The sequence below is a fragment of the Neolamprologus brichardi genome, chromosome 4 (assembly GCF_056152115.1).
Source record: "Neolamprologus brichardi isolate AB-2024 chromosome 4, ASM5615211v1, whole genome shotgun sequence".
In the NCBI taxonomy this organism is placed as follows: Eukaryota; Metazoa; Chordata; class Actinopteri; order Cichliformes; family Cichlidae; genus Neolamprologus; species Neolamprologus brichardi.
In genome coordinates, this window is record NC_142107.1 from 26,060,723 (window position 1) to 26,077,500 (window position 16,778).

Here is a 16,778-nt window from a genome sequence, read left to right on the forward strand (position 1 = left end):
TCGTTTACTAATTAATCTCAGAACCTCCACCAGGTCACCAGCTACCTGGCTAACATCAGGGGCAGGGCACACAACAGTCTGTTTGGCACGCCACTAAAAACAAAACCCTGACGATTCACCCGTGTCCTGCTTCTGGGTGTTAACGTGATCTCCTAATCAAGCTTCAGAGAAGCCTGACGGTCGTCATCTACCTGAGCTCACAGTCCAGCGTTTAAGCTCAGTGAGCTCAGTAACACCTGGAGGCTGCAGCAGCCTCTGTAAGCAGGCAGAAATGTGTCTTTCCTCCAGGTTAATTTGGGAACACTGGAAATGAAACATGACGTCAAAAAGACTAAAAGGAAAAACTTTCCATGTTTTAAACGGAGTAAAAGCACTGAAAGTCCATGTTATTTTACATTTTGAACTTTCGATTAAGTTTAAGAGCGTGCAGCTTGTTTGTGCCCATTTTTTAAAAATCACATAATTACATATGTACCCACTGCACGGGTAATAATGAACCACCGGCGAGGGCCACCAGAGGGCGCTGTTGGTCTGCCCAGAGAGGACTGAGGGTCTGACTGCGGCTTCTTTGGCAGACAGGATGTAATCTCAGGAAAGGAGGGGAAAGAAGACAAGCCAGGACTGGCAGGTCAGAGAGGGTGGAGCTAAAGAGAGAGAGAGAGAGAGAGAAACCTGTTTGAGTGATCGGGGCTCGCCCCTCCAAGATCAGAAGAGAAAAAAGTGAAGTAGGATGGTTGGATCTGACTTTTACTGCAGGTAAAACACAACAAACCCTCAATTTATCTGTGTGTGTGTGTGTCTGTGTGTGTGTGTGTGTGTCTGTGTGTGTGTGTGTGTCTGTGTGTACCCAGCTGTAGTTGAAGACGTTTGCTTTGTTACATTTTTGTGTATTGTTGTGTTTGTCTAGATAAAAGCGTTTCCAGTGGACTTGTAAACCCTATGTCACGGGGAGCTGGTCCCACACCTGCATTATGGGGAATATGAGTCTGTTTTTAGATTCAGTGCATGTGTGTGTGTGTGTGTGTGTGTGTGTGTGTGTCAGTTGCTGGTATGTGTGTCCGGGTGTGACACAGTGTCCTGATTTCAGACTGAGGGTTTTTTTCGCTCTTCATTAAAAATCTGTAGCAATGGCAGAATCGTAGTGAGAGTGTGTCTGAAAACCCGCTGGGCATAAGAACAGGTTTTACTGTAACTGCAAACTCTGTTGTTGGTGGTGGTTACACTTAGAGATGGGACGGTCCAAAAGTTGTCGTTCGATGCACACCCCAAACCTGGAGGTAAACATTCACAGAAATATGCACTTTTGACTGTTTTATCGCCACAAATCACAAGCGAAGAGCTAAAGACAGAAAGAGTCAAAGGAAGCGCTCAGTACAGGAAAGAAGGGCCTTCATCACTGAAATGGAGCCAGGCCTTTTATTCTGAAAACAACCTGCTAAACACATTTTACAAAGTTGTGGTCAAAGTCCTCGACAGGCTGTAAACATGCAGAAGGTTCACCCGGGTTTGGATACGTGCTCTTGTATTCCTCACACAGACAGAAACACAGCACATGATTTATGTCTGAATCTTATTAGACACGTTTTGTGTTATTACACAGTTATTACACATGTAACAGTACTCTGTATGTTTAATAATGCTAAAATATTTAAATCACACATGTTCATCGTGTGTTTATGAATAAGAGAAAAAATAATTTGCTTCCACTGAAGTTTGTAGAGGCGAGTCACATGACTCCACGTCGCAGGCTGGAGTTCATCATCAGGTAAAAACTCCGCACGTTATAATTCTGTATGCTAACAAGGTGCGAACGCATTTCGCTTTTATAAAGTTTATTACATTTAGATGTTTCAGAAAACAACAGAAGCTGAACATCTGCATGAACAGATAAGAGCTCAATAATAAGATAGAACAAACCTGCCACTGTAGTATGTGTTTATAATAATGTTATAATGAGTGATAAATGTGTGTAGTTTGTGTTTGGACACAGGGCTGTGTGCTGTATTCTCCACAAACTGCATAAACCGGGCTCCACCTGAACCCTCACTCACAGTGTTTTAGTGTGTGGGGACTATTTGTTTTCACGGGCTCACTGCGCCATCCTTCCATCAGGTTACAGAGGAAGGTTTGAAACAGCGTGCGAGGAGAGAGCGGCGGGTGCCAGCCAGTCAGAGCCGCGTGTTTGCGCTGAGAGTGTGTGATGCTTATGTGTGTGACTCTGTGCATTCCTGTCAGCGTCGGTTTGGTCCCAGCCTCGTGTGGGCGGAGCCAGCAGACAGATTTATGACCTGGACTCGTTTATTTCTGTGTGCTGTGACCACACCCGCTCTCACACGGGGTAAAGGTTGAACGGTCTTTAGATTAAGCGAGCTGGGATTGGCTGCTGGGTGTATGATGTCACTTGACGCATGGCTGACGAGGCCCTCGCAGATTCTCCTTTAAATGTTTTATCTTTTCTGATTGGTGGGTGTGTCCCGCCACAAACCCTCCAGTTTATTTTTTCACATGCTTCGCTCCTGTGGTCACACAGAGCAGTGTGTGTGTGTGTGTGTGTGTGTGTGTGTGTGTGTGTGTGTGTGTGTGTCACATACCAGCCTGCTGGTGCGGCAGAGACACAATCACAGTGCGCGAGGAGGGGGAGGGGCAGCAGCATTCCAACATACCAGCGTCTCTGAAACTCACCTGTCCCAGGTGTTTAAATAGAAAACAATGGACTTCAAAAATTAAACTTTATTTGTCTCTGCAACGGCAACAAACAAACAGCAGGAGAAAAACACAACAATAATAATTATTAAAAATGACTGAAGTCATAAATAAATGAACAAAATTACAGTAAGATTCTTAAGGTCATGTTTATGAATGAGTGAATTTCTTCATGGTTTTTGTACAGCAAAAAAAAGATCACTGAAAACCAGAAAGACGGACTAACGATTCACGAGAAATAATAATCATGATTTTCATCTAGAAATCAACACGATCCACTGAAAACAGCACGAAATCAGTCACATACTCCACCGCTGTACAAAGTCATGTTCATTATGGAAATATTCCACACTTCACCCGCAAATAAATCTGCAGGCGACGTCACACTCGGCTCTATTAGTTACATCTTCACACATGAAACTCCTGCAGTGACCACACACTCACAGTATGGCAACGCACGCAACTAAACATGGCAACTCCTGACGTGGAACACAGTTTAAAATAATAGAATAACAGCAGGGTAACGAGTGGGGTAGCGGGAGGGTAAAGAGTGGGGTAGCGGCAGGGTAAAGAGTGGGGTAGCGGGAGGGTAAAGAGCGGGGTAGCGGGAGGGTAAAGAGTGGGGTAGCGGGAGGGTAAAGAGTGGGGTAGCGGCAGGGTGAAGAGTGGGGTAGCAGGAGGGTAAAGAGTGGGGTAGCAGGAGGGTAAAGAGTGGGGTAGCAGCAGGGTAAAGAGCGGGGTAGCGGGAGGGTAAAGAGCGGGGTAGCGGGAGGGTAAAGAGTGGGGTAGCGGCAGGGTGAAGAGTGGGGTAGCAGGAGGGTAAAGAGTGGGGTAGCAGGAGGGTAAAGAGTGGGGTAGCAGGAGGGTAAAGAGTGGGGTAGCAGCAGGGTAAAGAGCGGGGTAGCGGGAGGGTAAAGAGTGGGGTAGCGGGAGGGTAAAGAGTGGGGTAGCGGCAGGGTAAAGAGTGGGGTAGCGGGAGGGTAAAGAGTGGGGTAGCAGGAGGGTAAAGAGTGGGGTAGCAGGAGGGTAAAGAGTGGGGTAGCGGCAGGGTAAAGAGCGGGGTAGCGGGAGGGTAAAGAGTGGGGTAGCGGGAGGGTAAAGAGTGGGGTAGCGGCAGGGTAAAGAGTGGGGTAGCGGGAGGGTAAAGAGCGGGGTAGCAGGAGGGTAAAGAGTGGGGTAGCAGGAGGGTAAAGAGTGGGGTAGCAGCAGGGTAAAGAGCGGGGTAGCGGGAGGGTAAAGAGTGGGGTAGCGGCAGGGTAAAGAGTGGGGTAGCGGCAGGGTAAAGAGCGGGGTAGCAGGAGGGTAAAGAGTGGGGTAGCGGCAGGGTAAAGAGTGGGGTAGCGGGAGGGTAAAGAGTGGGGTAGAGGCAGGGTAAAGAGTGGGGTAGCGGGAGGGTAAAGAGTGGGGTAGCGGCAGGGTAAAGAGTGGGGTAGCAGGAGGGTAAAGAGCGGGGTAGCGGGAGGGTAAAGAGTGGGGTAGCGGCAGGGTAAAGAGTGGGGTAGCGGGAGGGTAAAGAGTGGGGTAGCGGCAGGGTAAAGAGTGGGGTAGCAGGAGGGTAAAGAGCGGGGTAGCGGGAGGGTAAAGAGCGGGGTAGCGGGAGGGTAAAGAGCGGGGTAGCGGGAGGGTAAAGAGTGGGGTAGCAGCAGGGTAACAGGAGCCCAGAGTTCACAGGTTTGAGGCCAGTCGCTTCCAGGTCCATTGATGAAAGAGCAGCTGATTGGACGTTTGCTGAAAGCTCTGGGCCAGAGAAAATGTTTGGCTGTCGTGCTGCTCTGTGAGCCCACACACACTGTTGTTCCTTCACAAAGACAGGAAACACACCGCTATGTGATGTCACTGAGGGGTGAGGTCAATGCCGCTGTGTGGGCGGGACTTGCAGCAGACAGGAAGTGCAGGCGCTTCCCTGTGTAAACAGAGCTGGCCTGAGATCAGCCTCCTGCTATTGTTCTAAGCGAATGCCTGGCTCAGATGCTGCTGGGAGGGAAATAGCCCCGTACTGCAGACAGGGTGGCTGTAGCTCAGGAGATCCCTCGCACTCCCTCTGAGTGGCTGAACGAGGCATGTTACATCTCGGACAGACGTCCAAGTCAACATAACCTCTGCTGCATTGCAGTTCACCTGCTTCTCTCTGTCCAATTAAATCAAAACACAGACTCAGGTGCTGCTCGAGTGCAGAGACCCTTCAAGGACCAGGCAGGGAGCACGTGAACTGCCAAACTTCAAACCAGGGTAGTGAATGCAGCGCGTGCTCCTCAGCTCAGCCTCAGATTTCAGGACGGACAAAAGTACGTCCTGTATGACCAAATATCACAGCTCTGTCTGCGTGTGGCGACGTTCGATGCTGAGGATGCAGGTCCAGGTTCATCATTTCAGTCACAATCACCTCAAATGCCTTTGCATGTGCTTCACACCTGAGTTTTGTTCCTCCTATTGGTGCAGTACATTCTAGTCGCACCTACCACCCCCCACCCCAAGGTTGAAAAATGAGCACTGACCAAACCCTGCAGTCCCTCTACTGTCCACCAGAGGCTTCAGCAGAGGGTTCAGTCCGCATAGACTCAAGTTTACAAGCAGTGTTAATTCTGACAGCAAGTTTCAGTCGAGTAAATATCAGGTGACTGCAGCACACTTAGGCTACGTCCGCACTAATACGTTCTCGTTTGAAAACGCATACTTTTCTCTCTGTTTTGGCCTCCCGTCCACACTGAGACGGCCTTTTCATTCAAGAAAAACGCAGCGTTTTCAAAACACACTCGAAAACACATACATTTGAAAACTGTTTGTTCTTTTGTGTCGCAGTGCGGACAGCGAACCCGGAGACTTTTTGAAAACAATGACACATTAAATCACTTTTATTTTCACATCACATGTGCAGGTACACGGGTACAGTACACGCGAGTGAAATTCTTGTGAGCTTCACAAGCAACAGAGGTGTGGAAAAATACAAAAACATAAGAACAAGCAAATATAAGAATGGCTAAATCTGAGTCTCACATTTTAGTAGGGATGGGTATTGATAAGATTTTCACGATTCCGATTCCATTTTCGATTCTGTTTAACGATTCGATTCTTTATCGATTCTCTTATCGATTATTTTTTTTTTAAAAAAGGAGAACACTAAGGTCAATTAGCTTAGATCTTTGTTTTATATCTTCTCTTTGAACAAGATAGAAATTTAGGAGTAACATGGCCTTACAAACCCAACAGTGAGATCTTAACAGATCCAACCTACGGCTCTTCAATGGGGTGTCACAGGGTCCCCAGGAAAAAAAATTGTGAATGTAAAATAATAAAATAAATATTCTTCTGTAGCAATTACACAAGAATATCCAATAATGTCCCTGCCTACAATTAAACACATTCACTTACCGAAAATCGGGGGCATCTGCTGTGGCAAATGGGTGCAAGCCTTTTACCACAAACTTAGTCACTGCTCGGTGACGTTCGTCTATCCTGCCTGAAAGGAGACGCTACGGTAGACTGCAGTGAGAACTGCCAGCATCTGAGCCAGACTCTGTCTCTCATCATGGTCACCTAAATGCACAGTAATGGCAGGTTTGTAATAAGGCAGATCGCGCTAACATAATCTGCACTGTTAGTTGATTATTTACCTGCCGTATTAACGGGAGAGGACGTGCAAACGTTACCGCTGCTGCTGGGTTGAGATTCACGAGTCCGGAGCGGAATTAAAAACACGACATTCATTTAAGGTTATCGCGCGTTTTGTGAGCAAATGCTTTTGCATATTCGTAGTGTTTCCTCCCTTAAATGAAATATCTACTTTGCAAGTATTGCAAGTTGCCCTGTTGTCATCCGTTCCCGTAAAGTATAACCAAACTTTTTAGCGTTTGAGCCGCCATGTTTCCTGCCAGGTAAATGACGCTCCGCAACGTGGTGACGTCATTCGGGGCGACTGGAATCGATAAGGGAATCGTTTGCAAAAATGGCAAACGATTCCAAGGAATTGAAACAGTGGGAACCGGTTCTCAACAAGAACCGGTTTTCGATACCCATCCCTACATTTTAGTCATGTGACCAATCAAACTAAGATAGCGGAGGACATTATACAGCAGTTGTTTTGTTTGACAGCCCTATTAAAGATTAACATCAGCCTGTAGATGCTCCAGAGAGCTTTTCTTCAAATTCTTTAATTCTCACTCGCTTTTGCAACTTTGTACTTTTGTGTTACTCGCAGCAACGACTCCACCTCATTGTGAGTCCATTTAAAAACCTTTTTGCCGACGTTTCAAAGAGCCGGAAAGTAAATAAACAGCAGACAGAAATGAGGCAGGCCGAATCTTCTTGCGTTTCACGCATGCGCAGGACTGGAACGTCAGCGTTTTCGTCCGTTTCAATGTGGACGCACAACTCTGTGGACGCAGAGCGTTTCCAGATGAAAACGCCGTTTTCAAATCTCTCCGGGCTACTGTGGACGTAGCCTCAATCTAAAGCTGACTAAACTTTGAAGTGTTTTCAGCATTGAGAACGTTTTATTGGGGCGACCGTGGCTCAGGGGGTTGGGAAGCGTATCTGTCGCCGGTTCGATCCCCGGGCTCTTTGTCCTGGTCGTTGTGTCCTTGGGCAAGACACTTCACCTACCGCCTACTGGTGTTGGCCAGAGGGGCCGATGGCGCGATATGGCAGCCTCGCTTCTGTCAGTCTGCCCCAGGGCAGCTGTGGCTACAACCGTAGCTGCCTCCACCAGTGTGTGAATGCGAGAGTGAATGAATAGTGGCATTGTAAAGCGCTTTGGGTGCCTTGAAAAGCGCATGAAAAAATAAATCCAATCCATTATTATTATTATTGTCCTGGACAGTGTTGGTCAAGTTACTTGAAAAAAGTAATCAGTAATTAATTACTGATTACTTCCCCTAAAAAGTAATCCCGTTACTTTACTGATTACTTATTTTCAAAAGTAATTAATTACTTAGTTACTTTTTAAAAACATGATATACAACCTGAATAGGTGATAAAGCGATAGATCTTTCAGCCCAATTCTACTTTTTCTGCATAATCCATCATACAAAATGTAATCAAATGGAAAAGTCTCTTTTTAAAACTTGTTTTGTTAGTTTTAATCTTTTAACTTTATGCATGAAGCAAAATTTTAATTATATGCACCATTCTCTGACTGGAAGAAATTAGTTTAACATTTAAACCTATTTTCTGCACATTCCAGCACATAATATATATATATATATATATATATATATATATATATATTTTTTTTTTTTTTAAATTTTTTTTTTTAAATTTTTTTTTGTGTTTACACTTACTCTTTCAGATGCAAGTAAAACACAGCAGAAAATAAATAAAGTCAAAGACTAGCGGTCCTTTTGCTCTATTTTCACCTGTAAAGCAGGAGTAGAGTAGGCGGAGGTTTATCCTGGTGCAGGAGTGCTGCAGCGGTCAGTGGAAGGATACCGCAGTTTCTCTGTGAGTTTCTCATTACGTCGTAGCTACTCGGTGCTTGCTTGGAAGTTTAGGGGGTTTTTTTCGCTGTAAAAAGAAGTTTTCTTCCCACGCACAGCGGACACTAATGTTTTTGTCACTTTTTACGGAATCAAACTCAAAATAAGGTCAGTACTTCCACGCTTTAAACGCTGCACGCTCATACTCTCTGCCGCACTCTATATATTATCCATTGTTGATCTGCACACAGCTGTTGTCACGAACATCACACTCGCTTAAGTCACTGTCATGAGACATTCTCGCAAGAAAATCACGGTTTTAGTAACGCAGTAACGCAGCGTTCCTACGGGAAAGTAACGGTAATCTAATTACCGTTTTTGCAATAGTAATCCCTTACTTTACTCGTTACTTGAAAAAAGTAATCGGATTACAGTAACGCGTTACAAGTAACGCGTTACTGCCCATCTCTGGTCCTGGACATCAAATGTGAAATGTGTCAACGTTTTGTTGCCTGTTCATGAGAAGCAGGGAGCTCCTGGCTACAGATCAAATCTAAGCTGACTGTACAAGGAGATTACTTCTGATTGGATCACTTCCACACCGTCCCGCCTTTCTACAAAACCTAGTTAGTTCTGATTGGATCTCGTCTCTCCAGAATGTTTTCGTCTCGTTTTAACTGAAGTGTCGATACATCACTGTCCTCGTGTGTTAGTTTTATGTAGTTTACACGAGGAAAAATAAATCTTGAATGTTCAGTGAAGGTTTCACACAAACACTGAAAGCAGACGCGCTTCAGCCTGCAGCCTCAGACTCTCTGTGTGAAACAGAGCTAACCTATTTTAGCCATTGATCTGTTCCAACTGTTTGTCTTTGGTTAATGAAACACAGCAGCGTTAACTCCTTCACTGCGCTGGGAGATAAATGTGATGTTTGTTAAGTGGACTGAAGTGTTTTTGCTTCGGGGCTGTGGGAGGAGTTCAGACCTCACTTTGACCTGTTCTGACATGAAAGCAGAGGAGCTGATAACTGTCATTCCTCTGCTTTCAGTCCATTGAGACAGTCGGTCCTTTCCTCGATGTTAGAGACGTTCATTCTTACAGAGACGTTTGTTCTCCAGCTGTTAGAAACGTGGGAAACTGGAATCTTACAGACATGGAGGAAAGACAGATAGCCTTGGGCAAGGTAGGAACCCCAAGTTGCTCTCTGATGCATTTGTGTGAATGTTGGATGAAAAGCATGAAATGTGTAAGTGAGCCTCGGGAGCTTAAGAAGACAAAGACTGTGAGCAGCGGCCATGTTCTCGCTGCAGTGAAAAGGCAGGTCTGCCGGGTTAGCTCACGGTTCTATGTTGATATAATGCGGTGGCGCCCAAAACTGTGGTTTGTGCTGCAGTTGGCTCAGCTCTCACAGCTCATCAGACAGAAACGCCCACAGACGGGTTATACAGGTGTTTCCACGAGCTCGCCAGCATCTACCTGATGGTATCACCAGACGCGAAGGCTTTGAGTGAACAGGAACACCAACTGAATCAGCACACCTCCGTGGTTTCTGCGCCGCTCTCATCCATTAACACAGTGGTTCCCAAACTTTTTCTGCTTTGTTTTACAAGAAAAATGGTCGCCCCCCCCCGCGCACGCACAAAACATCCTCCAACCACACACGCCCATATTTTGCTCCATTGCAGTTTATTTCACATCTCAAACATTTAGTAAACAATTAAGCAATAAATTACAGGTAGTCATAAAATAAACTACTAACTCTTTTATGCTACGTCCGCACCTACACGGGTATTTTTGAAAACGCAGCTGTTTCCATGCGTTTGGACCTTTCTTCCACACGTAAACGGCGTTTCCAATCACCGAAATTTTTTTAAACTCCTGTTTTGCGTTTACGTGTGGACGAGGAATACAGAGTTTGTCACGTCAAAGGTATGTGCTTTTTTTACGTCACGCTGTGTGCACGTTATTGTTTACAGGAGATGAACTGCAGAATGATAGAGACGAAATACTGTTAATCTGACTATCTGCAGGTTTTACACAGTTACTGTCCCTCCATTTACAAAGGCAGAGGCGTCACGCTGTGATTATTTTACCTGCAGTTATTTTTTCCTGTGTAATAATATTCAACATTGTTATCAATACATTTTTGAAAAAATGCCTCTGTGTGCAAAATGTGTTCAAAAGCATAAACAGCTGTGGGATCCTGTTTGTCTGTGATTTGAACAAACTGTGTCAGGATCAGCCTGATGTTATTTGTATCCTGTAACTTTACTGTATAAAGAGCAAACATCTCCAACGTGTCAGGAGTAGTTAGTCATTACAACAAGTGTTTGTGAACTAAAGATCAAGAATGTGGGATCCTGTTTGTTTGTGATTTAAACAGCCCAGCGCTGCTCCTGACGCAGGGGAAACCAATCCTGCAGGCAGACCTACCTCTGCACTTGTGCAGGTGAAGCCAAAGGGAAGATTTGCTTCACCATATTTTCTAGACTTTGGCTCAGAATGAAGTTGGTTTGGAAACATATTCAGTGATGCTTCAGCTCCTGCTTTGTGTTTGTGTGGGCGCCGTGCTAGCAGTGTCCAAGCGTTTATTTTTTATTTTTTCCTTTTCATACCGCGCCCCCCACCCCCCCTGCAATGGCTCTGCGTCCCCCTGCGGGCCCCACACTTTGGGAAGCTCTGCATTAACGTGTTTAACAGGAATTAATTATGATCACCAGAGCTTCCCAAAGTGTGGGGCCCGCCCCCTAGGCGCAGAGATTTTGCGGGGGGGCTGCAGTATGAAAAGGAAAAAAAGGAAAAGGGTTAGGGGGGAAGGGCACTTACACACTGCTAGCACGGGGCTCCCACACAAACGCAAAGCAGGAGCTGAAGCATCGCTGACTAGAGAAAATATAGATAAATAGAAAATATGGTGAAGCAAATCTTCCCTTTGGTTTCACCTGCACAGGTGCCGAGGTAGGTCTCCCTGCAGGATCAGGACAAACAGGATCCCACAGCTGTTTATGTTTTTAATCCCATTTTGCACAGAGAGAAAAATGTATTGATAACAATGTTGAATATTATTACACAGGAAAAAACAACTACATGTAAAATAATGACAGCGTGACGCCTCTGCCTTTGTAAACAGAGGGACAGTAACTGTGTGTAAACCTGCAGACAGTCAGATTAACAGTATTTTGTCTCTGTCATTCTGCAATTCATCTCATGTAAACAATAACGTGGCCACAGCGTGACGTGAAAAAGGCACATACCTTTGACGTGATGAACTCTGTATTCCTCGTCCACACGTAAATGCAAAAAAGGAGTTTAAAAAAAACTCTGTTTTCGGTGATTCGAAACGCCGTTTACGTGGACGAAACAGCTGCGTGTTCAAAAATACCCGTGTAGGTGTGTTTGTATCTTTGTTTGTTTGCTAGGCATTGTTTTTATTTTGTGTGTTTGTTTCTTTTTTTCCTTTAGGAAGGGGGTGTAGGATCAGGAGAGATCTTTGACCAGTTACCTTCAGATTAGATCTTCCCGAGGGGGCGGGGCCTGAAAAGCCCAGGGTTGTCAAAATGGCAGCAACGTCCTCCTTGCAGAGCAAAGGTGAGTCACCCTACTGTTGCAGGTGAACTCCAGCTTCTTTAGACTCTGATTGGATGAAATCACCACATTAACACCTGATGAAGCTGTAGAGGAGCGTTCGATGGCGCTGCTCTGGCGTCTGCATGTTTACAGTCACATGAGCACATGTGCTTCACATTACTGCCATCTCCCTGCTCGTGACCAGCTCGTCTGCCTTCTTTAAAACTACGTATAGCTTCAGAAGGAAGTGAACCGGACCTCATTTTGTCATCACATTCAGCCTCTTGAAACTTTTCTGTTCCTCTGTCTGATCCTTTCTTTCAGGTCTGGGTCTGGTTCTGGTGGAATTTGGGTACGAGTACGAGGGTCGGGATGGGGCGCTGATCACAATCAAACCCAATGAGCGCTACATCCTCCTGGCGAAGACCAACAACCACTGGTGGCAGGTCCAGGAGGATCGCAGCTCCAAGCCCTTTTACATTCCGGCCAAGTACGTCAAAGAGCTGCCGTTGGAGTTACCCTCTCCTCTGGACTTTGCTAATCCTCCCAGTCCTGAACTGGTGCTGCCTGTCGTGGCTCCAATCCCTGTGGCGGTGCCTGTCCCCATCCCAAAGCCTCTAGAAGAGTCCAGGACCAAACCAAGTGATGACATGACCATCAGACTCACACCCGATGCGGTCAAAAGGCACCAAAAAAAAGAAAATCGGATGTCTACATTTGGCGTCCCGCTGGACTTCCAAGATGCGGCACCTCGGCTACCTGGGGCCCCTGCTGGTCCTGCAGAGCCCGGGTCAACAGCAAACAACAGAACTGCAAACTCTGCCGATGGCAAGAAGCCGCCCCACCTGTCAGGCTACGTGGAGGACGCCAGGGACGCCGGGAAACCTCGCGTTCCCAGCTTCAGTCCAGCAGACCCCCTCTCAGTGCCCCGGCCCCACGCCCAGCCCGTCCGGGTGGAGACACCAGTGATCCTGCCCCACAGCAGCCTCCACAACATCTCCTCATCCCCAGCAGGACGTCCGGATGGCCACGAGTCTCCAATAGAGCCAGATGAGGAGGAGCTGGCAGAGGAAGAAGCAAGCGTGGAGGAGAGCGTGGAGGAGAGCGGTGAGGAGGGGCGGGACCCAGTGAAGGGCGAGGATTCACACCACATCTACGAGTCCATCCAGGACCTGAACCTGGACCTGGAGGCTCTGGTCCGAGGGAGAGCGAGCCCTGCAGCACAGGTTGAGCCTGCAACACCTGAGGCTGCACCAGCCCCGCCTCCCACACAGGTAAGTCCCCAGACTATGAAAATGACCCTTTGATCAAGTCTCTGATTGTTGACTTTAATGTAATCAAATATCTCTTTACAACACCTGGACTTTACTTTTATTGAAACGATTGGTAAAATGGCACAAAGGCAAAAATAAGTGTTCAGGAACGGTTAAAGAACAACATGAGTCCTCCAAAATAAAAGTCCTGTGCAGCGTGTCATTTCCTGCAGTTTCCACACAGGAAACAAGTTTTGGAGGAAAAGGCCAGTTCCTCTTTTAATCCTCAGCATACCAGAAACAAACTGCTGACCTTTGACCTCCAGACCCACTGAAGCTAAAGAAAACTTAGTTTAAAGATTTAGTTTAAACTATTTTTTGTTTACTGCTTTTGTTAGTTGTGATCTTAATGTTTCTTTCTTTGGTTTTAAATTTAATAATTTACTGTTTTTTAAATATTTGTGTAGTTTAACTTTGTATTATTTGTATAAAATAATTTCATTGAACTCAAGTTGCTTAAAACCTACAGAGAGCAGACATTTGTGCGGGCAGGGTTACTGAGGGGAGCTTTTCCACGGTTCAGGGTCTGTAGTGATGTCACAGCTGGCAGGATGTGTTCAGGGTCGGACAGGAAACTGCGAGAGGATGACGCTGCAGCGACACCTGCAGGTGAAAACAGTCAAAGGTTAAATCGTGCTGCATTACAGCAGACAGAGCACCTCCTACCCAGCATGCCGTTCAGCTGCTTTACTTAGTAAAAGTCTGCTTGCTCGCTCCGGCTGTGAGCTCCTCGCTGATGTGTAATTACAACAGTGAGTGTGTGATGAAGTGGGTGCTGTGATCTGAGCACACGAGCTGTGGACACTCAGGGTTTAAATTAGATAAATTAGATGCAGCGACGGGTTTAAGGTGGAAATACTGGAATAAAAGAAGTGATTCTGAGGTTTTAACCAGGGCTGAGTATCGTCACTGATTTATAGAATCGATTCAATTTAAATCTGGGAAATTTTGCCTCAGTCAGAAATATTATAATTCAGATCATGCATCAGTACATTTCCATATTTTATATCTATTAAAAGAAAGCTGACACTTGTGAGACTTTATCAACGGTGTGAGCATCACAGCAGATGCCTTTGTGTCAAAGTAAGTGAGGTTAAAACACAGAAAAGATTTTCCTGGCCTGAGATCTTATAAGAATGTTCTGCAGTAGATCAAAAACGAAAGAAAACCATAATCAGCACATGAACATGACCTGATGCTGCTGACGTGAAGCAGAGCAAAGTCACAGCGGTTTGATTAGAGACACAGCGTTTTGCAATTTTGCATAATTTTAAAAAGTTTAAATTTGTTCAGTATTGAACAGAAGAAATAAGGTTTTCTTTTCAGAAGTAAGTAAAAGGAAAAAAACAGCGTCCGACAGCGCTGTAAACAACGTAGACTTGTGCGTAACAGGCAAGAGAATAATGAAGAAAACAGTACAGAGAGAGAGAGAGAGAGAGAGAGAGAGAGAGAGAGAGAGAGAGAGAGAGAGGGAGAGGGAGAGGGAGAGAGGGAGAGAGGGAGAGAGAGAGAGGGAGAGAGAGAGAGAGGGAGAGGGAGAGAGAGAGAGGGAGAGCGAGAGAGAGACAGAGAGAGAGGGAGGGAGAGAGAGACAGAGAGAGAGGGAGAGAGAGAGAGAGAGAGAGACAGAGAGAGACAGAGAGAGACAGAGAGACAGGGAGGGAGAGAGAGGGGGAGGGAGAGAGAGACAGAGAGAGAGGGAGGGAGAGAGAGAGAGCTGTGCATGAAGTGTGATTTTATCCTGGTGGAAGCGAAACAGCAAAAGTCAGAGTGAATTCATGACGATGTTTATGTGAAGTTTGGATCTTCTTTTGCTGCTGGTTCAGAGGGAGGGAGATAAAACCTGCAGCTTCAGAATCAGCACAAAAAGGTCGTAAACACAAAGACCCGCCGACGCATCAGGATCAGCGAGCTGTCGGCTTTCAGCCCCGACCGTGTCGTCGGGTGAGAAAGGCGACATCTCACTGATCCTGATGCGTCGGCGGGTCCAAGCTTTGTATTCACGTCTTTGTGCAGAATCCGTGTTCCTGCTCTCAGTTACTGTTTTAAATGTTTGGTGGCTGTTGAAGTTTTGTGAGGTTTAACCTGAGATTCTGGCGTTTCGGGCAAAATAAAATTATATTTAAAAATCGATTCAGGATTTTAATGAATCGATATCACATTATCCAAGCTAGAATCGATTTTAATCGATAAATCGATAATCAATACCCACTGCTACTCATTACCCTCAGGAGAGTTCAAATCATGTTCAACGTCACGTTAGCGCCACTTCATCTTTCAGTTTCTGTGTTTGATGAGCAGCAGCTGCTTCTTACCTCTATGACCATCCGACTCCTCGCACTGCTTTATGATGTCAGCAGGTAACGATGAAGATCAAGTGTGGGCGTCTCCTTTAAAGCAAACGTTTTGAGTTTTCAGAGTTTGAACTTTTTTCTGCTGCTTGGGTTTAAAGATGAGCTGGCAGCTCAACTGATATTACAGTTTTTGCCTGTTGCTTGAACACATTTTGCAAAACTTCGCTCATTGTGCCAAAACTCTAAACACAAGTATTATGACACAACACTGGGAAATATACCATTCACATCTGTGCCAAAATGAAACTCTGCTGTCAAAACCCAACATTCCTTTGTCAAAATGTAACTCTGTTGTCAAAATGACACATACTTGCATCACATGCAAACACTTACAGATCGGGGGAACACACTAGTCTACTTCATATAAAACACTGCAGTCTTTGATGTTCATTGTTTATGCAGAAGCCATATTTTCAGGAGACACATTTTCAAACAACCAAAAAAGCAAATAGGACTACTCGATATTGTACATTGCAGTACCATGAATTCAGATAAAGCAAAAAAACCCAACATAATACAGTAATAGAAAAAAACACTATACTGTAAACACAAAAAAATCATGACAATTGTGCATACGTGGGCTCATGGATCCCGCCGTCTGTTGGGGTCTGGCCACAGGACCTCTTCGACATCGTAAGCAGCGTCTTCTCCCGCTGGGCACCGAGGAAAATATCCTCTTGCATGTCGAAACCATCCATCTGTCACCTGAATGTCGCCGCAGGCCTGTTCCATTGCCTGCAGAAGAGGCATGCGGGCATGTGGTTGGCGGTCATATACACGCCATCTCCAAGCCGAAAAAAATTCCTGTATAGGGTTTAAAAATGGTGAGTAAGGGGGCAAGTATACCACTTCAAGTTGGTTGTGGTTGGAGAACCAGGCCTGGACCAGAGCAGCCCGATGGAAACTGACATTATCCCATATCACCACAAACCTGGGCTGATCTGGTCTGTACAACTATATCATGGACAGCATCTGGAAATGTGAGTATATGTTGGTGATTGTATGGCCCTAGTTCTGCATGATGATGCAGAAGCCCTCGAAGGCTTATGGCGGCACACATGTGATATTTCCCCCGCGCTGCCCTGGGACGTGCACAATTGCCCTTTGGCCAATTACATTACGACCCCGTCGTCTTGTTTTGCACAGGTCGAATCCAGCTTCATCACTGACAATGAATTCATGAGGCTGTGCAGCTCCATCCATGGCCAAGATTACTGTAACATATTACTGTACTACAGTGCTGCACATACAGGACCCTCACCCATCACACAGGTACCTGTGCAGCTCTCAGGATGGATCCATGTGGTACTGATATGGTACATATTCAGCTACTGGATTTCACCAATACTGTATTGTCCATGTAAAGGACAGTTACACTTACCTGCACATATTCAGCTCGGAGTCCTTTGACCCTGTCACTGTTCCTCTCA

The 16,778-nt window shown here is 45.8% G+C and overlaps 1 protein-coding gene across 2 annotated transcripts in view; it reads left to right on the top strand.

Annotated features, from left to right (window-relative positions):
• The first annotated feature begins 671 nt into the window (after window positions 1-671).
• The window catches only part of arhgap27l (Rho GTPase activating protein 27, like), a 34,682-nt gene continuing 18,575 nt past the window's right edge, over window positions 672-16,778 (top strand). Inside the window, exons 1-3 of one of the 2 annotated variants that reach the window (XM_087840218.1) lie at window positions 672-756; window positions 11,577-11,701; window positions 12,011-12,955. In XM_087840218.1, the coding sequence (XP_087696344.1) occupies window positions 11,672-11,701; window positions 12,011-12,955 (975 nt within the window). In that variant the 5' untranslated portion in view covers window positions 672-756; window positions 11,577-11,671. Of the gene's footprint in view, window positions 757-9,136; window positions 9,298-11,576; window positions 11,702-12,010; window positions 12,956-16,778 lie in introns of those variants that run through there. The other variant, XM_087840219.1, reaches the window with a different exon arrangement.